Raw genomic sequence first — 24,758 nt, 5'->3', positions numbered from 1 at the left:
AGGGGATAGAGGTAGTGGTGGAGGCCATGGTGTAGGGTGATGGTAGTAATGGCAGCAAATGGTAGAGATGCAGGTCATATTGGAAGTGGAGGTGGTGAGGGTAGAGGTCATGCTGATGATGGTGGTAGAAAAAAGTGAAAGAAAAAATACAGTTGAACATACATTACCCAAAAAAAGAAATGTCAAGACTTGTAGGCTGAATGACTAGAGGAAAACAAAAGGTAAGGTGGCCACCGGAAACAGATGAGTTAGCGACCCTGACAGGTAAGAGTGTTGAAAAGGCAAACAGTTGAGGGGAGGGTTTGCTGATGAACATCCATTTAGTAAGACAATCTAAAAGTGAAAGGAGAATATCCTAGTGGGCGGTCAGTTAGGAATATTAGTTTCTACCATTCCAGATGACAGTCTGACACTAAAGAAAACTCAGGGGCTTCCCTGGTGGCGCAGTGGTTGAGAGTCCGCCTGCCGTTGCAGGGGACACGGGTTCGTGCCCCGGTCTGGGAAGATCCCACATGCCGCGGAGCGGCTGGGCCTGTGAGCCATGGCCGCTGAGCCTGCGCGTCCGGAGCCTGTGCTCCGCTGCGGGAGAGGCCACAACAGTGAGAGGCCTGCGTACCGCAAAAAAAAAAAAAAAAAGAAAAGAAAAAGAAAACTCAGGATCAAGTCAAAAGACTTTGAGCATTAGCTCCATGCTAATGTAAACCTTATGTAAACCGAGTTTAAAAATTTTAAAGCACTGAAAAGCAACTTCAGTTGATTAACATAAAAATACATGCTTAATTTGGCATACCAATTATGATGATTTTATGAGCAAATGAAATCTTACATGTTCAAGTTCCTAAGTTAATGAATTAAATGGAGATCTGTAAAAGGTGCTAAAATAAGTACTTTTCTCTATTTCCCTTTCTCCCAAAATATCCACTTTGAAATCCAGTCACTCATTCTTCCCCCATCCCATAGCTTTAAAATTAGAGGTAACTTGACATATTTCTTCTACTTGAGGTATGGTTTTTTCAAACTGCAACTGCTTTCTTCTGAAACTAAATATGTAAAATCTTAAAGATTCCCTAGATATCCTAAGATTGAAGAATAAAAGTATACTAGAAGTTATGACAACTCTTCGTTTAGAACACCTGAGATGCCTATAAAGTGTGGAATTAGATTATGGGCCACGAAGAACGGTGTCATTTAAGAGAGAACGGCTGATTAGGATGCTTAGAGTGACCTGGTTCTCCAGCAGTTCCCCAGGAAGGTTACTGTGGCAAATAGACTCCTGCAAAAAGAACCCTTCTGATGAGCATTTCTGAACAGGAGTTTTGTTCATTTACCTTTGTCTTGTCTCCTAAGGTTCAGATGAATTTGTCCATCCTTTGTATTAATTTCTGTGCTATCGAGGCCCGTTCTGTATTTTCAGAGACTATGAAATGTAATCTAGTCCGCTAGATTCTCCTGATATGTACATTAATTCCTAGGGGTGAGTAGGCACATTACAAGTAACTATTATCTACACTAGTGGAAGAGAGGTATGACCTAGATAATTCAAAATGAGGGAATTAGCTCCAATTTCCATATATTTACTTTTTGAAAATATGTGGAAAGTGATAATTCAGGGAAGGACCTTGTCTTCAAGGAGTTTTTAGTCATGTGGGGAAATTAAGACACGCACAGTAAGACCAAAAAAGTCCCCTTAGTAACGTAAGAGATATGTGGGTAAGGTGCTATGGGAACTCAAGAAATGAAAGAACCATGGCTATACACACATGTGGTGATATTTTCAAAAGCATTACATAAGCAGAAAGTACCATTTCTCTCTTCCTCTCTCTCTCACGTGCGCGCACACGCACACACACATTGAATATATTACTTCTCACCTATCGATAAATTATAGAACAGGTAGATACCCTTTCCTTTTTGAAAGATGGATTTAATGAGTACCCCCCAAAAAAGGAACTGCATTTTCTTAATTTGTTGGATTACATCTGGGCAGTTAATTTAGCCAATTTAACATATGTCAAGATACAGAGAAGGCCAAAAACAGCCAAATTAGGAGTACAACAGGAGAAGACCTGAGGATATGGCCTTCTGTACCTCACTCCTATGTTAGAAATCTATCTGCAAAAGTCTGGCACAACCATTACCTTCTTTGGAATTACTATTGGAGGGGGGATGGGCAGGGAAAAGATGCAAAGAAATAAACCCTGATTTGCCATACATATACTTAATGCCGTATGTCAGTGAGCAGTCTAGCACCTCCAGCATCTGAGAATACAACAAACTGCACACCCTTGCCCCCTCTCTCATGCATTAATATGAATGCAAAAATCTTCCTCATGTTCAGTTACCAAAGTTCTTAGTTATCCTAAAGAGTAAAACACTTAAGGTGGGAGAACCCATAGGCCTCTTTTCTGAAAAAGGTGAAAGTTCTATATAGCGTCAACATTTTAAACGCTTCAGTTATTCAGAGATGCTCAAATATAGGATTGGTGAATGTTCTTGAAACTAAAATATGATACCAATGAAATAGCGTGAGGGTATATGAGAAACTTTGTGTTACTGTGTATTTCACTTTTGTGACCCACTGCTTAGATTTTTATAAATTTTAGGATAAGGAAAAAGAAAGTTAGACCTCACTTGAAATGAGTAAAACTAAAAGTGCAAAAACTTATATACGTTTTTGCCTTTTTGCCTTTCTGCTATTAGGAATTTACAATTTCTCATCAATAAATAGAATTTAAATGGAACATGGAAACAAGTATTTTTCCCCCAAAAGTCTAAGTATTACACATAATCCTATTTGAAATGTCAAAAGACAAAAAAGTAGGTAGGTTGAGTCTACCAAAAAAGTGTTAGGCTCTTTTCAAAGCTATTTAATCAAGTTTTTAATTTTTGCCAAGAGTTTTGCAGTACTATTCAGAAAGCAGTCTCTAAAAAATTGTCTTGGTCCCATCTCCTGAACCATTGAATTATGGATATATTTTGATGAATGTTAAAGTATAGATGAGCTAATTAAAAACTGAAATGAGTTAGAGTCACTCTTGATGATACCTTAGTGAATGAAAGACCACTGGGTAAATGCCAGTGAACGTTAAGAGTTTTCAACTTCTAATTGTCATAATCCCCCTCCCTGAGGAGTTTACAGTGTTTATGTACAAACCACATTCACCTTTATTTGAAAAATTACTTATACTTTCTTATTGGTTTTCATAGCAAGAGAAATTGGGTGATATCTGCTTCTCCCTTCGCTACGTACCTACTGCTGGCAAACTGACTGTTGTCATTCTTGAGGCAAAGAACCTGAAGAAGATGGATGTAGGTGGCTTGTCTGGTGAGTCTGATGTTTACTGTGTTTTTTGATGCTGTTTCATCGTGGATACCGAATGCACAGCACACGTGCCGCGATGCCCCACTCCTTAATTGGTCACAGTTCTCTTTCCCATGGAACCTGGAAGCAGTTTCAGAATTCATCCCAACACAGAGACCCAGGAAGCCACTCTCAATTTATTAGAATTAGCAGAGAAGATGAGACCTATTTTCCCACTTCACAGCCCAGGTATCAACTGGCAATCCTATAGCTCTGAAAGATGAAAAACTGCTTCTCTTTTGAAAGGCAACACCTATGACCAATTATAATTTTGTTCCCTTTTTTTTGTTTTGTTTTTTGGTCAAAATTCATTTATGATATGAAAAATACTGTTTTATCTGAGACTCATTAGGTTAATACTTAATTTATATAATAAAAGACAAATATTGGGTAAGTATATAGCCTAAGATAGTTTTTAGCAATACTGTTTTGTGTGAACATGCAGCATTTCAAATATATGTGAACAATAAAATCTGAGGGTGAATCCTCATGGTAATGCATTTATTCTCTACAGCTTGTGTTGGGGATGGGGAAATTTGGGGATTTAAAGTTCTGTAAAACCCAATTTTAGTTTCAAAAAAAGTGAGTATATTCTTTTCTTTTTTTTTTTTTTTTAGGTGAGTAAAGTATATTCTTTTTTTTTTTAACACCTTTATTGGAGTATAATTGCTTTACAATGGTGTGTTAGTTTTTGCTGTATAACAAAGTGAATCAGTTATACATATACATATGTCCCCATATCTCCTCCCTCTTGCGTCTGCCTCCCACTCTCCCTATCCCACCCCTCTAGGTGGTCACAAAGCACTGAGCTGATCTCCCTGTGCTATGGGGCTGCTTCCCACTAGCTATCTGTTTTACATTTGGTGGTGTATATATGTCCATGCCACACTGTCACTTCGTCCCAGCTTCCCCCTCCCCCTCCCCATGTCCTCAAGTCCATTATACTTGCTCAAAAGCAAAGTCAAATGAAGGACTTGTCATTTCCACAGCGGAACACAATTGTTTTTATTTTCTTCTCTGTGTGATTAAATCAGTTATATTCTTGATCTTCTAGTAACTAATTAAAGTGTGAGGAATTTTCTTGATATGGCACAGGGTCAAAAATAGACTATAGTTGCCATTGTTCATGGCTATGGAATTAGATCCAACATGACTGGTTATTCAGTGCTTTCTCTAATAAAAATATTGCAAACTTCAAAAGGTCACCCTCATGCAGCATGGTGATTTTATATTATAAAGTGTAACAGCTAAAATATGCTAAAGTTAAGGTTCCACCTACTGAACCACTAATTTGTCAACCAAATTCTCCTGGTGCCTAAATTTACTTCTCTTTATAAATATATTGCCTGGGGAATCTGCACGACTTCTTTCATGTCACTAAGACCCCATTTAAAAACTTGCTGCTTTCATTGCCTAATGGCATTAACAGAGCAAGTTTAAAGCAATAAGCAGTTTCTTTCAAAAATGTAGAGTATTTACTGTGCCTAAGATGCAAAATATATGCATACACCTATGTAAGTATCTATACACATCCACCTTTTCCTGGCTCTGTCCTGTAAAAAGGCCTAGAAACAAAGACTGACCTAGTAGCCATGACCATCCCAGAACCAGAAATGGTGTGAAAATACAATTTCTCACTAGAAGAACCTGGAGCTTATTGGAGAAATGGTAGATTCCAGGTGTGGCAAAAGAAGGTATACAAGACAAGCCGAGAACATCTCATCATACCAGAAAGCAAGGGAACTATCAAAGACTAAGGGAGTCATGTCAACAGGCTTAAGAGTCACCTTGAAGAGGCTTCCACTGGCCAAAGATGTGATCATTTGAACATCAGTAATGATAATAAATGCAATGTATTTAAACCTAAAACAAAAGAGTATTTAATGTGCAGAGAAATTTTTAGGCACGAGAACAGTTTACCCCCAGAATTCTACTTAGTATCTTGAAGTCTGACTTCAGACGCCTTTGACCTTTCCGCTTCCTTTGGTTCGATAGCCAACTATCATCATCTAGTTCTCTGCATCCTCTCTCCCACACTTCTTTCCAAACTCCTATGCCAACCACCTCCTCATCACCTCTATCCAGTGCTCTCCTGGTCTTCCTCCCCATTCACCTTAGCACCCTTCATCAGAGTTCCAGAAGCAACTCTACCATGAAGCCAGTAACTTCAGGGTCCCTTATTTGTTCTGTCTTCTCCCAAAGTCCTAGAAAGGAGTCCCCATGGTCACAGATAGATATTTCACCCACAATTTGTTAATCACAGTTTGTGCCTCTTGACACTCTCACGCCTCTTCCATCATCCATCTCTCTTGTTGTTCAGCAGCATCAGAGATGCTACAGGCATTTTTGAGGTTTAGCTATGGGAAGTTGGGTCTAGCAGGACATTATTTATGTGGCTTGCAGTCATAACCATGTGTAGTTGGGTAACTGCTAGGTATCCCAGTGAAGGAAGGGCTCCTGGCATGACTCCTACTACCCATTGGGCTAACTCAACACTGTGACATGGAAGGGGCAAGGCCAGAGGTCATATCTAATTCAGTCTTCGTAACTCTATAAAAGAGAAAAAAATATATTCTTTTTTCAAATGCCAAACTACATTTGCTGAAAATAGCTAGTTAACTGGAACCAAAGTGGGCTATTTTCCCAGGGTTTACAATTATAGTAGCTTCACAACCCACCTAACCCAGTTCCACCCCTAAATTTGAAGTACCTGGAATGATTTGGTTGAACAGTTAAATATTAAATTAAGGATATTTAGCCTTGAAATATCCTTAAAGAGTCCTAATCATATGGGCTTCCTGCTGCCTGTAAAATTAAGTCATAATCACTCAGGTCTACATAATATAGATACTTCCAGACTACACCCCACCATATTTCTATATTTGAACCAAGTTGACCAGCACACTGGTCCCCAGAACAGGCGATGGGATTTGCTGCCTCCACTGTTTGCTTAAGTTGTTTCCTTCACCTGGAATCTCTTCCATCCACCAAGGAAGGTCTAGCTAAACCCTATCCATTCTTCAGGCCCAGCTGAAGTCTTATTTCCTCCATCCATTGAACAACTATGTATTGTGTCCCTACTTTATGTTAGGCATTGTCCTGAAACCAGGTTTACATCAGTGGACAAAACAGCCAAAGGACCCTGCCCTCATACAGATTACATTGTAATGTGCGGAAACAGACAGGAAGCCAATAAATAAGAAAAGCACGTTGTACACCAAGAGGTGATAAGTGCTATGAAGAAAGCAAAGCAGGGAAGTAGAATAAGGAATGTTGGGGAGAAGCTTTAAATGAGGTGGTTGGAGAAAGACCCGTGAGTAGGTAACCTTTTGGCACCAAGCTGGAAGAGGTGAAGAAGTGAGCCATAGGGGTGCCTGGGACAGACAGCATTATACGTGGAGGGATTCCATGAAGCCTTTTTTGATCCATCCTAAAAGAACAAATTTTTTCCTTTTTTAAATGCCAGGAGTTTGTTTACACCCTTCAAACATCACGCTTCTCTGACTAGACTGTGCTCTATATTTATATATCCCACCATTCCCACACTGACTGGTAGCACTGAGCTGAGCTGCTGAATGAATAATCAATTATTTACAAAGGAGCTATGGCCTGAAAAAACAAGTCTTGCATTTCAAATTTGTTTAACCTACTTACCGTTAAAATGACTTTAAGCACTTGGATGGTCTGTCTCAAAGTAAGTTGACCTATGTCCAAGGAGACCAAAATTATATAATGAGGTCCTTCCAGGTAATTTGAATGCCAAACTACATTTGCTGGAAATGGCTAGTAAATTGGAACCAAAATGGGTTTTTCGCCAGTGTTTAAATCCCAGTCTCCCACTGTGAGCAATCTGACATTGGACAAGTTATCTAGCTTTTAAGTCTCGGTTGCATTATCTGTAAAGTGGAAATAATTAGAGAATCTTATTTATAAGGTTATTGTGAGAAATAAATGAAAGCACACTAAAGTGCTTACTATTATTGTCATTATTTCTATTAGTAACCTTATCAAATCTTGGGCTAAATATGCAAAATGTGAAAGCAACCAATGGATAGTTTAACCAATTCCTTGATTTAGTGGGAAAAAAGCTTGATGGGATTGGCTGGTCAATTCAGACAAAGAGATATCAGTAGACTCCTGTATTCTAAGTCCCAATATCAAATTAAGACAATATATGGGATTAAACAAAAAATATTGAAGAAAGAGGAACATTTTTAAAAATAATTTCTTACGACTCAACACAGTTTCTTTCTTTTCTACTGTATGAATTCAAAAAGCATGGCCCCAAGATTTTGCCTCTATCATATACCCAATATAACAAGCCATGCAAATCCCAACTCTTACCTTACAGTGACAAATTTGATTGGACCATTCACATATCTACAGTAGACACTTGAGCTTTGTTGCTTCCTGTTCTAGCGCTCAAGTATTTGAGCACCAGCGAGGGTTTCCGAATCTAGCTATTTGTATTGAAATCTTGAGTCCTGCAGGCTGCAAGGCTGTTCGTCAGGTGCACGTATGTGCAGTGGGAAATGAGCAGCTTTTGTGCCCTGTACTTGGAAAAAACTCAAGCCTTCGGCCTAGTAACCACAACTTAATATACATCTGCACTTTTGGAGTAAATCTCCCTTCAAATAAATGTTTTCGTAAAAATTGAGGTAGAGTATGAAGAGTGCCTTAGTCCATTCAGGCTGCTATAACAGAACACCATAACATGGGTGTCTCATAAACAGAAATATCTCACAGTTCTGGAGGCTGAGACATCTAGGATTAAGGTGCCAATAGGTTCTGTGTCTGATGAGAACCTCCTTCCTGGTTCACAGATGGATGTTTTCTCTGTGTCCTCACGTGGTAGAAGGAGCAAGGGAGCTCTTTGGGGTCTCTTTTATAAGGTCACTAATCTCTTTCATGAGGGCTCGACCCTCAAGAGCTAATCACCTCCCAAAGGTCCCACCTCCAAATACCATCGCATTGAGGACCCTGTTCCAACGTATGATTTTTAAGGGGACATTAACATTCAGTCTATAGAAAAGAGGTCTAAGAAATTGAAAGCATCAGAAAAGTTGAGAATTCCTAAAGGTGTGAGGTTCTATATATGTCTTGCATTTTTTAGCTGTATAATGTTTATATTTGAATTTCTACCCGTGTAGAGGCACAAGTCAGAAATAACTAGATACCCTGCTCCTAATTTCTTGTCCCTGGATATGTTACAGTTAATCTTCTCAGGTTTTTTTTTTTGGTCACCCCAGAAATTTGAGACTTCTGAGTACAGCTTTAAAGAGGAATGTCAAGACTCTAAATTCAGTTTGGGCTTTATATATCACAAGTTAAAAAAAATTCTGAAAGTTTTCCAACGAGTACATAACTGTTCCAAGAAGGAAAGACAAAACTTCTGAACCAACAAAATGGAAGTGATAGTAAGCTTTTAAGTTTCTGTATTAGGGAGAAGTTCTAATTTTCAACTTTAATCTGAAAATTGTTTTCAAGTGTTAAGAAGTCATTAGCACATAGTTATAAAACACTCTACTAATTTAGAAAACCTTTTCTAACTTGGTTTTCTCATGTGGTCCTCAAGATAGACCTGTAAGGTAGTTTCTGAAGGTGATATTCTCAGAAAATTGAAGCTTAGAGACACTAGACAATGTACGTAAATCATCTTGCTCCACGTCTGTCACATACGTGGCATTCGATACTGGCCATTGCTTTTGTCATTATTGACATTCAAAGCCACCTAATGTGTAGATTGTAGAGCTGGGACTGAAGTCCAGGCCCTACAATTCCCCAACATAGAACATCTCAAAGACTGTTCCATTTCCCTCTTCCGCTGAAGCTAGGACAGAATTCTTTTGAAATTTTTCTAAATGTTTGTACTGCTAGGAACCATGGCAAGTAAATCAAGGTAAAAATCTGCAGCCCTGCCCCCTTGATATGGTTTGTGTTCACTTATATTGTGAAGAGAACATCAAAAGTATGCCAATCATTGGCAGCAAGAGAATGCTGGGAAAACATAGGAAGGACTGAAATGATATGCCCCTAATTCCAGCAGTCTGCTGAAGGTCAAGGACCTGGAGAGGTAACTACAAGGTAGGATCAGGTCAGAGACATCCTGAGGGCTGGTTGGAGAGAGCGTGGTAGAAATTGTTCTCTCTTTTTTGATTTACTTTATTTATTTATTGAAGTATAGTTGATTTACAATGTTGTGTTCATTTCTGCTGTACAGGAAAGTGATTCCATTGTACATATATATATATATATATACACATTCTTTTTTGTATTCTTTTCCATATGGTTTATCTCAGGACATTGAATATAGTTCCATGTGCTGTACAGTAGGACCTTATTGTTTATCCATTCTATATGTAATAGTCTGCTAACCCCGAACTCCCACTCTGTCCCTCCCCCCCCCACCCTCCCCCTTGGCAACCACAAGTCTGTTCTCTATGTCTGTGAGTCTGTTTCTGTTCTATAGATAGGTCCATTTGTACCATATTTTAGATTCCACATATAAGTGATATCATATGGTATTTGTCTTTCTGTCTTAGTTCACTCAGTATGACAATCTCTAGGTCCATCCATGTTGCTGCAAACGGCATTATTTCACTCTTTTGTATGGCTGAGTAGTATTCCATCCCATATGTGCACCACACCTTCTTCATCCATTCATCTGTCAGTGGACATTTAGGTTTTTCCATGTCTTGCCTATTGTGAATAGAAACTGTTCTCTCTTACCATCTTTTCTCCCTTTCACTTTCCACACCAAGTCCCACCTCCAGTCTTCTTCCTGGCCGTCCCCAGATCTGTCTCATCACTATGGAATTTATACTGTGAAAAGCAAAGAGCAGGAGTAGAGAGGTCCCCCAAAGCATCTAAGTTCCAAAGAACAGGGCGATGGATTTCACAAACGGCACCAACTACTTGAGGGAGATGATGGCAGAGGAAGAAAGGAGGCACACGGTGGTAAAGAAGTCACCACTGCTTTACAGCAAACTGCCAGTGTGTGGACAAGCCCCTGACACCCAACCCAGTATGATTCACCATATGCTTCCCCAGCCCTGCCGGCCCCGCCCGCCCCCCACACACACGCACTGCTTTCCTTTCCTCAAGATGTAATTTTTTTTTAATTTGTCACGGGTTTGTCTTGTCATTTCTACTGTCCTAGAAATAGAATTTGGAAAATAGAGCCAATTTAAATTTTGGAAGTTATCTAGGAAAGGGCAACTCACCCAACCCTGGGGAATCACTAGATTCCACACATAGAAACCATGAATGAGCACAGGCCTATCGTTCTTTCAAGCACTAGTCAGCAAGATGTGATATTCTACCTACGTCAGAATCATCCCAGGTACATGTTAAAATTTAAGATTTCACGGACCACCTCAGACCAAACTATAACTGAATACCTATGGGTGGGAACCTGGAAATTGCATTTTAAACATTCCCCCATGTTACGCTTATGCATCTTAATAGGAAACTATACTTTATAGGGAATGTATAGAGTTAGAGGAAGCTAGGGTGGAAATCATATTGCAATATATGTGTTTGAAATCAACACATTGAACACCTTAAACTTACAATGTTTGTCAATTTATGTCACAATTCTTTTTTAAAAAAAAGAAAAAGAAAACTCTGTTTTAGAGGCTTAAATTCTACATCATAATTTTTTAGCTGAGGTCCGGGTCAGCCCAACTCCAAGTTATAATTTTTATCAGTGATATAGAATACATCTTTTGCTTCGTCCACTGGACTTTCCTTAAGAAGTCCTATTTTTTTTTTTTTTAAAATCAGCTCAGTATCCTCTTCCCTGAAAAATACCTTGCCCACATATCTAAATTACTGTCTTTTCTTCTTCGGTTTTTTCCAACCAGAAACAGAAGCAATAGGCAGTTCCTTTATACATTCATGATCACCACTCTTGACTGTCCTTCCATTGGTGTTGAAAGCATGACAAAGAAAACCACTCCAAATTCAACTGATTTGGACTAAAAGACACTAGTCTGGGAGTTGGGCCAACAAATCAAGTGGCAAAAACTTATCTGAGCCAATTAGATAGGGATATGCAAATTAATTGGCCATGATATCAGGGTCAAGCAATAACATGCAAATAAACTGGTATCTTATTGAGCTAACGAGATAGGAATATGCATAATAAGTTGGCCATGATGTCAGATGGCTTCATCCTAATTTTAGGCTTGAATGTTATAATACAAAATTCTGTGACACTTCAAAAGGCTTAATTACAATATTGATAAAATAGTCTGAATCCCTAAGATGTGAACAAGTTGATCTGAAAAAGAAATGACAAATCCTTAAACTGGATCATCCTGCAATGTGAGATCCAGCCACAATTACCACAGAACAGAGAGAGATGCTACACCTGAAGGACTAAGTGGTTTGGATGAAATGAGAAGAGGAGATGTGGGATGTGGGCTAGATTTGATATCAGAAAAAATGAATGATTGGCTGAAACACATTAGTTCAGAAAAGCACAAAAACTCCTAAATAAGTCCTTTAGCTGGCAGGCACATATAAATCATTCAACAAACATTTGAATACCCACTCAGCGCCAGGCACTATGCCAGTCCTTGGCTAAACAAGTAAAAATAACAGCAGACACTCACGTAGCACGATGTGAGCCAGACATCCTCCTAAATGCTTTACATATGCTAAGTGATTTAACCCACACTTACAACCCTATGAGGTAGATACTATTTTTAATAGAGAGGTAAGTAACTTTCCCAAGGTCACAGAATCAGTATTTGGCAGATTTAGGATGTCAAGCCAAGCAGTCTTCCAACTCCACGAATAAAACTCGACTCCTCAGGCATTATCCTTCCTCACCAGGTTCAATCTGGATGACAGATGGCTCACTACCTGTTATAGTTTGAGAGATGGCCAAAAATTCTACCTGATTCCAAAATTCCTTCATGCCCAAACTAAAATTAGATCATGGAAGCCACTTATATAAATTCACTGGTTGATTGTTCAATTAGGTTTTGGTTACTTAGATGGCAAAGACAGGATCAATGAGTTCATAAGATCAGACATCAAATACTAATAGATTTCCAGTCGGAAAGGACCACGTCAGTTTCAGTGTACAGACTGGTATGTTATTTTAGTGACTGATTCTTTATGCACAAAAGAGGACAAAATACAAAACAGTGTAGTTTCAGCTGTATCAGTGGTAGAGACGCAGGGATGTTGCTAGAATATGGAAGAAAGCCCAAGTCTAAAGGATTTGAGTGCCTATTAGGCGGCAGAGGAAGACTAAAGAAAAATTTTACCTACTACTCAATATCAAGGGCTGATTCTGGATGACAGTATGTATGATATGATTGGGATGGGGGGGAGATATGATTTAATAGTACAAAAGCTTACTGCCCCTATAAAGCGCTATGGGACTCTGTGGGCCAATATTACATATTTAAATAATAAGACTGAAGAAACTTGAATTGCAACAGACAACTACCAGGAAAATAGAGCTCATCTGGACAATGTTAATGAGATCCACATATGGAGAAGTGGAAATAGTTCCAAAGAAATCTGAATTTTTACTAGTCACCTTGAAACTCCAATTCTGAAGGTGACATCCATGTTTCCAGCCACTGAAATTCCAAGCTCAGTGAATAAATCCAAAAGAAAAAGAAAAAAAAACAAACCTTGCTAGGCTGAGTAATCCAAAGTGTGATAGATGAGCTTCAGTGTAGTCAAGCTTAGAAGTAATATATTGAAAGGAAAAAAAAAAGTTAGAGTATAAAATAATAGGGTCTATTATAAGCCAAGAAAAGTCACACAGAGCCATCCATTGAAGACATTTATCAAGTGTGCCACTACAACAAGAGGCTTGGTGCTGTCGTGGAGGATTTTATAAACACAACAGGGAAAAAAGGCCCTGCCTTTGTCCCAGACTGGAGCTCATTCACGTATGGAGAGCCTGTGGTTACAGTCCGACCTTAGGAAAGAGAGTGGGGTTAAAGGCCCAGCTGCCAGAGAGGCGGCTAGAACAGGGATGAAGAGGCTGTGTGTGAGAACAGGCTAAGAAGATTGCGACTTTGTAGTCTGGAAAAGGAAAGCTGAGCAGAGATATGATTAGAGTCTGAAAATCATGAAAGGTAGAGCCAGAGTAAGACCAACCTGTTTATCACATCCCACAATGCTAAGATTAGGAAGTGACTTTGATGCTTGAAAGAGAATAGATAAAAGGGAGGGCCATTGAGAATCATCCCAAAGGCACGTTTCTGCTCAAATTCTTCATCAGATTTTCTCTGCTACTTTACAGTTCAGTAGTAAAACTTGTTCTAGGAGATGGAGTGGGTTAAGATCAATGTATGGGTCTGTTTTGAGTTATAGGCTTGAAAGGGGACATCTCTAAACCTTTATTGTATGTTGTCTTGTAGGACCCCATGTGCCTTTCCATGAGTAACCATCAGGAACAGACCCCACAGCTGCAAAGTTCACTAGCTGTTCAACCCAGAATGGCTATATTTGCATCCTTGAGTTTCCATTCTATCCTCTGCTCTCCATTCAGTATGTAAGAAAGGAATAGCGAAGGCCAGATTTAATAGGTAATTGCACTGGCAGGATTAAAGCCCCCAAATACTTGTTTTTAAAACTGTATTTGGTGGGCTTTAAGAGATTTTATTATCTATATTATATGTATTTGATAATGTTTTAAAATAAAACTATTAAAAATATATCACATTTGTGTCAACATTATAAATTAACTATACTTAAACTTTCAGAAGTTAAAAAAGTATTGCAAATATCTTTGCCATTTTTCACTTCCTTTTGTGACACTGCCAGTTTCCCATTCAGCCTGGAACAGTTAGGTAACAAAAAGGGGAAATACTATTGAGTCTGAAACACCACAACAATGCTCAGAGAAATAGAAACATCAAAAACAATCTTTTTAAAAAAAAATTACATACTTTATTATAGTCACCTCCACTTTCAAAATGATATATTGTTTGTATTTGGTCCCTTAATCCCTTATTCCTGATTTGTTATAAATTTAATCATTCTTTTTCCTTCCTTTTTATAGCCTTGCCACTTGCTTGTACCAAGAGCTACCTTGAGAGCAGAGATGGTTGTCTACATATGTTTGCCTTCTCAGAGGCCCTGGAACTTATGTGAGGGGAACATACTTCAGCTTCCCTGCCTAAACAACCAGTTACAGATTTTAAGATTCTGCCAATCTAACTGGTTATTTTGCTTTCACCTTCCAACTGATCTGACTTAATTTCTTCCATTTAATGAAATCCTTTTGGCATCATAGAGTAGTAATAGTATAATAGAAACAGCAGCTAAGAAATAAGATCAGAAACATAACATGTAGTTATTGAAATTGATTTCAGCTGTCATTTTCAGATTTCTTTTTTCCTTTATTCCCCCACTTCCTTAATAGTTTAAAAAAAAAAGTGAAACAGATCATCTCCAGGAAATAAAGGAAAAGAGTAACCCAGAAATGCACACGTTACTACAGTTATTCCTCAATGAGGGTCATAAAGACATTTTTCAGTGAAGAAGTAAAGACAAAAACGGTTCCCTAGTCACATCTTTAGCCCAGCATGAACAGATAAGGCAATGACTCAGCATCTTACTTGTTCATTGCTTTATAGACTAACTCCTTATAAAAGTCAAGAGAACATAGCAGCTGGTTGCCTTTTTCAATTCCTAATGGCCTAACTTTTGCTACATATCATTCTCAGGGCTCCCAGGAAAACTAGGAGGCTTTCTATAACTTTTTTCTTCTACAAAAAAAAAAAAAAAAAAAAAAGGTTTTAAGTGTTTACTTAGGAAATTAACTTTGTAACTTGAAAATATGAGATAAGCACATTATTTGATCTCCTTGGGAAAGCTCAAACTGCTTTTGCTCAAAACTAAAGCAACATGGTGACTGACTTAACTTCTAGACTTCAAACTACTGATTTCAGCTAATAATATGACAGCGTGATTAACTGTCCCATGTGAACCAAAAAGAGGTGAATGCATTTACTGATAGCACACTTGCAGAGCTCATACGCGTACATATGGAACTGTGACATGTCGCAGTTATCTACAGTTGTTACAGCTGCCTTTTGTTCATAGTATTATGGACTTTCATATCCTAATTAAGGAAACAAATGCTTTCACGCATAGCACTGTTAAACTATTTCCCTCCATTTTTAGTTTTCAAATTATAGAGAAGCTCAATAAAATTAAAATAACCTATAACCCCACCACTGATTTCAAATGGAGGGTAAAAAATTAAGCCCCAAAACTACTCCCTCTAATCCCTTTCCATTCAGAGATAATTCAGTGTCTGAAGGAAACAATTTGAAACTTCACATCAAGATTTTTTTGATTTATATAAATTATATGTGCATATATAATATATGCATTTTATAAAAATGAGATCATAAAACATATTACGCTAATATTTTTTCACCTAGCAATATATAATAGAGATCCTTCTAGGACAGTATGTATAGACGTGCCATTATTTCTACTAGTTGTATGACATCTCTTTGTTTGGGTGCACCATAATATATTTAGTAATTCCCTTATAAATATAACTGTGAGGGCTTCCCTGGTGGCGCAGTGGTTGGGAGTCCGCCTGTCGATGCAGGGGACACGGGTTCGTGCCCTGGTCCGGGAGGATCCCACATGCCACGGAGCGGCTGGGCCCATGAGCCATGGCCGCTGAGCCTGCGTGTCCGGAGCCTGTGCTCCGCAACGGGAGAGGCCACGGCGGTGAGAGGCCCGCGTACCAAAAAAAAATAATAATAAAAGACAACCTTTACTGATTGCAAAGAATACAAAAAAAAAAAAAAAATCAGGTCATTAGCGTGTAGATTTTCAGATTTTCATCAGCAGGCGTTTGAATCCTTTAACTCACTCAGTCCAGCAGCATTGTTTTGATAGCAGGTTGGAGATATCTGTGACAGTCATTATAGTCAAAGTAAAAATATATACTTTTGCAAAGTCAAAACCAATATTTTTAAGGCAATTTCTCAAGTTCTAGATTTTACAAAACTACTTAAACACGTGAAAACTACTTATACTGAAAGTTGCCAATTCTAGGTGTAGAAAATACTCCTGAGTTTTATAGTATCTTCTTTACATGCAGTGAAAACATTATAAATGAAAGCAGCCTAAAGAGCTGTATTATATTATAGGGAAGCTTCCGTTTACTATAATTAGATACCTATTTTAATCTTAACTGGAAGGCGTGCTCATGTTTTATATAAGAATTTCACTGAAAAATTTTTAAGAAGAGTTTTGTGGCAGAGATTTTAAAAGAGGCAGTGAATGCTTATGAATTATGTAAGTCTGAACTTTCATTTTAATAACTCCATTAAAATATAAAAACCTTAAAAGCCTCCCAATAGGAATTTAACTTTATAGAAAGGCTTTATATGTGCCCTGACCTTGCCAAAAGACATGCCTTAGGCAGGATTTAACAGTTATTACAGGGCAAAGCCTAATAATAAAGACCCATCTGAAAAAACCAGCATTTGTCCTTGCCTCCTTGGCCTCCAGTGGAGTTGCAACTCAGCCGTAAACAGACCCTCTCCTGAGAGACAGCAGGATGCAGTGGGAAAGGAACAGTAGCCAGCATTGGAAAACCTGGATCTGAAGCCTTTTAACCTTTCTGATCCTGTCTGCTTGTTTATACAGTTGGGGTATTAATAACAGCAAGGTTGTCACGTAAGCAAATGAAGTAATGTCAGGTGGAAACTCTGAGTTGACAGCACCATGTTAAGTGTTGGTTATTTTTAAGCCGAAGACAGTTCTTGGTTGACTATTTTTCTCACCATATCCTGGTTCCTAGAAAATACAGTCCTATATGCCTCATACTGTGTATGTTTAAAGAATGCACCCCCATTATTTGCATGGCAGTCACCTGCCTGGACTCACCTACTCTAGGAGAACATCCCAAGGCTAACAAATCCTGCTCCCCTCATCCATTCATTCTTGGCCACAAGACCTTGTATATTTTATAAGAAATAAGACCAGTAGTGTATTTCTCAAGGATATATTTCTACCATTTTCAACTTTAAGTTATATGAATTTTCTAAGATACCAGAGTTCTCTCCCAAGTGGTTCTTTATGATCACAGGCCCAAGATTGGGCTAATAAATAGGAATAAAGAATAGAACCTCTCTCATCCTAATTACCAAGTTCATGCCTGGAAGCTGGATAAACTCTCTCTAAAATGAAAACACCGTAAGATGGAACCTGGTGTTGCTTGTTAATTTGACTAGAAGGGGCAGGGCCTGGTCCCAGAGCAGCTCTGGGGGAAGATATGTGAAAAATTGTTGTGCCCCAGAGCAGAGATGAACCCTCTGTGTCACTTTGATTTGTTATTCAACTAATTGCTAATTTTGCCTACATCAGTAATGTTGAACTGTGTGTCTCTCTCAAACTAGCCAGCCTGACCCCAGTTTAAACCAATTGCTTAGGAAGCATTTTCTGTGAAGCTAAGAACCTGAAGACTATCTGTATTCCAGGGATAAATGTCAGAGCTTCACAGGATGCTAAGGCAGATATAAACACGAGATTAGGAGGTATATTCCAGCTTGATCCCCACATTTAAAAAACTCTTCAAACCTATTGCGATCAAGGCTGCTTTTATTTTTTAAAATCAAGATATATCTTTAGTATTCCTGGAGTAATATTCCCAAGAGAAGTATTACGTAAGTTTAGCCCAAAGCTAAAGATGCTATCCTCAAACCAAATTAGATATACAGATTTTCATGTGTAAATAGATACATCTTTTAAATTAACATACCCACATAATTATAGCATATCGATTTTGATTCTTACAACTGCCACTTGAAATTTTTTTTAATGTAAACTGTTCTAGCCATCTTTAATGCTGTAAGAGGACCTAGTTTTTAAAGCTACTAGAACTTAACATTTGCTTGCAAGCAAGATACAGGAATGGGATTTTTTTCTCATCTTGGGTGGGTTGATGAGCACAACGATTTTTATTTCTCTTTGCTGCTGGTGTGGATGGGTCTTGCCATTGCCTCCCTAGCTTTTCCATTTGATCTGATATGTAAAAACAGCAGTGAAACCTTACCAACTGAAATTATTCATTTCAAAGATGAGACTCTGGCAACAGAGCTTCTATACACTGAGAAGTCTGGAATATTGCATTCGTTTCTGGAAACACACTTAAGAGGAGAGACATTAACTCTCTGAAGCAAATCCAGAGGGAAATCAGGGTCATGCAGAGGGTAGATCCAGTCTCACTGGAAGAACTGTTCAAGGAATTGGAGATGCTAAAGCTACAAAAGAACAGACTTAGAAAGGACATGATGGTAACTGCCTGCAAATACGTGGGGAAAGAATTGAACTTACTCTTCACTCTAAAGAGCTGAACTGCAGATCCATACTTGGTTCTTTCAATTTCAGTACCTAAGCAAAGGCTAGAGGCGAGCTTAGCAGAAACACTGGTTAAAAATTGTGCTCTACTCACCGCTGTAGGTTAGGGGGTCAGCCTGTTAAGTGCCTCCAATCTCCTAAGACTGTCTCATTTTAGGTGAGAACTGAAGCTCTAAATGACCATGCTCAGCCTGAAGCTAGTGTTAGCACATGGAAGAGTGTATCTATTAAAGACAGATTTACCCCCACCAAGTAGGGATAAAAATTGAGGATGAAAGACTATTGCTGAGAATGATGACAACAACGACAATACTATAAGTCTTGTTTCATCTTAATCCCGTGAAGTCAAGATTATCCCCATATGCAAATGAGGAAACGAAGCCTTGGAAAAATTCAGAGACTTGCTCAAGGTCACAGAGTGAATGAATGGCAGGTCCCAGCTCCTCGCTCCAGCTGGGTCTGTTACCTAAGCCTGTCTGATTACCCACTACATTCCACTGTCTAGACGATGCACACTGTAATTTCAATTGGCCATAATCCCCAAACCGTAGAAACCTCAACCGTAGAAGATAATAAATGCTTTTGAGCTGCAAAATGATAGCTGACTCACAATTAATACCCTCTATAGATTACCGTGACAAAGTAACGATATCCAACTGTGCCTGCAAATGCCACAACACATGCAAATGCCGGCGACTTCATAGATAAACAGCAAATGCCCTAATGAGTAAAAACTAACTGCTCTTCATTTTTTTCTGTGTGCTTATTTCTGCTGGAAAATAATGTCCAGAACGAATTTATGTTCTTTCCAACAACTAAAAAGAAAAGAGAGAGGGAAGGGGGCGAGGGGCGAGGAGATTAGTGTTTACAAGTTTACATAATACAAAAAAAGAGCAGCCATGAAATAGTGAGCTGTGGCTTCCCAGTGGGAAGATAATCACATGCAACCAGTGAGTTCCTGGGCAATTTTAATTTCCTTTAATCATTTCCAAAGTCGTGCCTCGAGAGGTGGAAGCTAAAAAGCTTCCTAACATCTTGCCTTTCTTTTTTCCTCCTCCTTTTTTCAGGTTGGCACAAAGTAGCAAGAAAAACAAAACAAACGAACCTGGGTAGAAGCAATTTAAGTATTTGCTTCCCCGGGAAAATTCCTCCGTTATTTTAGTCCCATCATCATTCATCTCTACCTTTGTACTGCCCATGTATTTCACTGGATCACAGGCTTGTCTTTCTTTGATCGTGTCCTATAAATGCCTTTCCTCGTTCATGAGACTGAGTTCTTTAATCGTCAGCGTTGCCAGGCACCCTATTTATTCCTTTTTCTGTGTTTCCACGGCACACCGGAGTTATCCCTTCCCGTGACTTATCACATGCTGTAGGTGTCTGTGGCTCTTTCTGAGTTCCTTTTGCCAGAGACCTGACTTAATTCATTTTTGCACGGCCGTCATCTAGCACTGCCTAAAGTAGGGCCCCATAAGGGTTGAAATAAAATGAAAATACAAATATTTCATTTTATCCCCCCATGTTGGGCTTAAAGTATGAACTGAATTGAAATGAATCCAATCAAAAGTTAAGTTGAACTGAATTGAATACATTATGTCACAATAAAATTATCCAGATTGCACTTACACATATAGACAAATTGATTAGCACAGCCCAACTATGATGTTGTGATTCTAATGACTGATACTCCTAGCATTACCTATTATGTTACCATAGAAAGGGCAATACCTTTAGGCATAATATTATAGTTATTTCCTTCAACTGAGGCCATAATGGCAGACACAGTCTAAATCACTGTGTATTTAAAGAGTGGCTAGGAAATGTAGAACAAACCTCTGGAAAGTTGACAGTATGTCTGAAAAAGCAAATGATGTATAAAGTAACATGAACTAACATTACACTATTGATTATACAGGAGGATTCCTCAAAACAAGTAGATTTTAAATTTCCTTTTCCAGGCTAAGTCAACTTCTTGGTCCAAGCTATGCTGTCATCCCAGAGGGAGAGGAAGTCCCATCACCATCAGGTCATCCCCTCGCTCCTCTCTTCTCACTGACTGGTTTTTAAAGCCAGAGATAATCAGCAAGTCAATCACCATCTGGGTTAAGCCCCTACATTGGGTACTCGAGATTCAGTCAATAAGATGGACATAATCTGTCCTGCTCTGGAGCCTACAGTCTCAAAAAAGACCAAGCAAAGTATAAAAATAATTTAAAACCCTATGTATTAGGGAAAAAAATCAACAGGATATGAAATTAAAGGAGGTTTCCCTCACCCGATGGATATGGACTCTGATTTAGGAGTTACAGGCAATTCTTCTCAAAAATTCTCTCCTTTCAAAAGAGTTATTTACAAGCCAGATAAACGTTTTGTGAAAATCAAAGTGAGGACAGGGCTGAGGGGGGAGCTATCCCTTCTTTACAATCAATGTTTAAGCAGCATACAGTTGTCTGATGATGAAATAAGTGAACATCAATTTGAAGATCTCTGATCAGTAAAACTTTTGGAGCACCTTCTTCCTTGCATGTTTATAAATTTTGTACATTTAATGTTGTAGTAATATAAAATGGACATCATAAACTTCTTTAAAAGTAAAAAAAAGTAAAGCCTATAGCAAAAGTAAAATATACATTTTACATTTATGAATGACGAAAATGTTATTCTCCCTTCCAGTGTTATTAATATATTGTGTTAGTAAATATGCGTCATTGAAAATATAGTTTTAACCCTGTGACATAGCAATTCACAAGTTTATTTCACTTAGTTTATTTCACTTAGTTCTAAAAAGAAGTGTCATTAAAAAAAAATACCTCACAAAGGCACGATATTGACTGTAAATTGAGATTCACAGTAAATATAAATCAGTGATCACACTGACTGAAGTTTTTGATGTTTTTAAAAAGATTTTCAGTCACTTCTCTAACCTGAAATAGATCATTTTTACTTCTAATCATGTCTGACACTGAGCTCACTCGAGAAACAGTCAGTTCTGTCACATTCTTATTTTTCACTCGTGTGAAATACATTTGCATTATCAGGTTTCTAAGCCACCGTTGTTTTTCAGGAATCACTTTAAGCAACATGCTCATTTTGTGAGGATGTTTGGTTAAAACTAAATATAATCCAGAAATACATATCACTTAGTTCACGTAAACTGCAGTACATAGCAAAACACAAAAAGCAAACAAGTGAGGGTCCCTCGGGCAGTGGTGCTGTCGCGGCCCCTCAGCAACCCTTGAACACCGCCTGTGAATGACGCCCAGACAAGGACGCCACATTGTTCTGTACCTCAGACCGTGGCAACTCTCTAATCTGGTCTTATTTTTAGAAGAAAAAATAAAGCAGAAATTCTAATATTTTCTTCCCCATGGAGAATATTTAACTCCACACTGAAGACCACAGAAGACTCAAGGCTTCTAGTTAATACCCCAGAAATCTGCCAATCATACTACATTTTCTTTTCCTTTCTTTTCTCTTACCACAGCCAGAAAGATATTGTATCATGTTGCTTCAATTTTCCTTCCTTAAAAAAAAAAATCAATTATTTATTAACCCAGAAGCACAATGCATTGTAACTTATCAACTGGCGAATGAGGTAAGTGTTTTAGGCTTTGCAGGCCACCTGGTTTCTTGGAAGTATTCAACTCTACCCCTGTAACACGAAAACACCCATAGACGATATGAAGAATAGATGTGATGGTGTGCTAATAAAACTTTATATAGGGACACTGACATTTGAATTTCATATAATTTCACATCTCGTGGAATATTATTCTTCTTTCCATTTTTTTTTTTTCCAACTTTTAAAAATGGAAAAACCTCTTTAGTTCATGCCCACAAAAAAACATGCAGCAGGCAGATTTGGTCCATAGGCAATCATTTGAGGAGCCCCAAGGCCAGAGGAAGGGTAGGTAACCCCTACTGGGGTGTCATGGAGGCTTCCTGGAGGAGGAACTGTGTGAGGGGTTATGCAGCTCAGGAGGACAGGCCCAAAGCACAGTGTGAGCAAAGGCATGTCTGTGTGAAACTAATGGGCAAGTGCATATGAAATTGCTGCAGCAGAGAAGAGTGAGAAATGAAGTGGACAGAGAGGCAGGGCAGGATCGAGGGAATCGAATTTTATGCTCTGGGGGTGTTAGGGTGACACTGAGGGGTCTAAGCAGGGAGTTTGTGTTGGAATGATCAGCAGTGGGGAAATTCTAGAATGTCAATTCTAGCTCTGGCTGTGCAGTCAGTCTGACTTGGGCTAGGATCCCCATTCTGCCACTGACCACACATACAACTTCAAACTAGCTTCTTATCCCTCTAACTCTGAATCCCTTCATCCGAAAACAAAAGATGCTCTCTAGGTCCATCCATGTTGCTGCAAATGGCATCATTTCATTCTTTTTATGGCTGAGTAATATTCCATTGTACTATATATGTACCACATCTTTATCCATTCATCTGTAGATGGACATTTAGGTTGTTTCCATGTCTTGGCTACTGTAAATAGTGCTGCTGTGAACACTAGGGTGCATATATCATTTCAGATTAGAGTTCTATCAGATATATGCCCAGGAGTGGGATTGCTGGATCATATGACAACTATTTTTAGTTTAAGGAACCTCCATACTGTTCTCCATAGTGGCTGCACCAATTTACATTCCCACCAACAGTGTAGGAGGGTTCCCTTTTCTCCACACCCTCTCCAGCATTTATTATTTGTAGACTTTTCAATGATGGCCATTCTGAGCTGTATGTTACCAAACGGGAAAGGCAGGAGGAGGGATAAATTAGGGGTTTAGGATTAGCAGATACAAGCTACTATATATAAAATAAACAACAAGGTCCTACTGTAGAGCACAGGGGGCTATATTCAGTATCTTGTAATAAACTATAATGGAAAAGAAGAAAGAAAACTAAAGATAATCCCTCCCCTAGCATTTGCTATTCTCTGTTATTTGCTTCTCTTGCTGTACATTCTTTCACAACTGATAATGTGAGTCACTAACTGGTTGTTGGACTGATGCCCCCTCTAGCTTGCAGAAACATGTCATTACCAATGTACACCAAATGCCTAGCATTGTGTCTCACAGCAGGTACACAAAAGTAGTTAAGGAATAAATGAAACAAGTCAAAGCCAATATTCTCCCACCTTGTCATTCTATCATTGTCCATACATGCTTCTTGTTTTGCAAGGATAAATATGTTGTAACATTTATTTAAAACTTGGGACAAAGGCACTGAGAGAAAAATGATTAATCATCCTCTATACAACTATCTTATGCATAATAAGTTTGTTTTTCTGAGAGAGTTCTAATTACATTACATTTTGGTACATGGCTTTCCCCCCGCCCTCTTCCACTGAGATGCCTTTCCTTCAAGAAATTTTCTTAATTTAAATAGGCAATTTTCTAGTTTATATTGCACTAAACTTGAAGTAGTATCTTTCCAAAGCACAATGCATCGGGCTAACTTTTTAACTTAAACTCAGAAATAAGGTGACAAGTGGCCCATTTCATGAATGATCCAAATGATGTATCCTTCCTCCTATAAATTGCCAAAAGTTCTTCATATTTCACTACCTGATACCATAACACATTATAAATTGTATACATATGATTTATCTAATCACCAGATTTCTAGGACTCTTGCTCCAGAGCAAACCAGAAAGCAACAAAAATCCATGTTGATGTTTTGCTCAAATTGTTTCTTATTGTTCAAGTTCATTCATTCAATGAATGTTTTCTGAGCACCTACTATGTGCCGTGCACTGTTAAATCTTTCCTTTTAGGGATATTCATGGAACATGTTTGACATTTTTACTTTCTAAAGAGGTGAATTCTTCACCACTTTAGTTTTCCTATTATGTGTATGGGTAATGATGGCCTAATTAGAAAAAGTCTAACAGTTTCTAGGGATAGGATAAAATATAAAAAACTCATAGGACTGTTTAAGCCATACAGATTTTAAGAAGCATGATCTTCAGTTTCTGCCATCCTTCTATTTTCCAAGTAATCATAACTGTATCTTGAAATCTAACCTC

General features: G+C 38.4%; 1 protein-coding gene across 8 annotated transcripts in view; it reads left to right on the top strand.

The window, feature by feature from the left end:
• Positions 1 to 24,758, top strand: part of SYT1 (synaptotagmin 1) — a 1,170,968-nt gene that overhangs the window by 1,081,262 nt on the left and 64,948 nt on the right. For all 8 annotated transcript variants that reach the window (XM_079937830.1, XM_079937831.1, XM_079937829.1 and 5 more), the window contains one exon: positions 3,208 to 3,325. In XM_079937830.1, the coding sequence (XP_079793956.1) occupies positions 3,208 to 3,325 (118 nt within the window). The remainder of the gene's footprint in view (positions 1 to 3,207; positions 3,326 to 24,758) is intronic.

This window comes from Stenella coeruleoalba (assembly GCF_951394435.1).
Source record: "Stenella coeruleoalba genome assembly, chromosome: 11".
Classification (NCBI taxonomy): domain Eukaryota; kingdom Metazoa; phylum Chordata; class Mammalia; order Artiodactyla; family Delphinidae; genus Stenella; species Stenella coeruleoalba.
The sequence above is the reverse complement of the archived record's forward strand: the minus strand, read 5'-3'. Positions and strand labels throughout refer to the sequence as shown.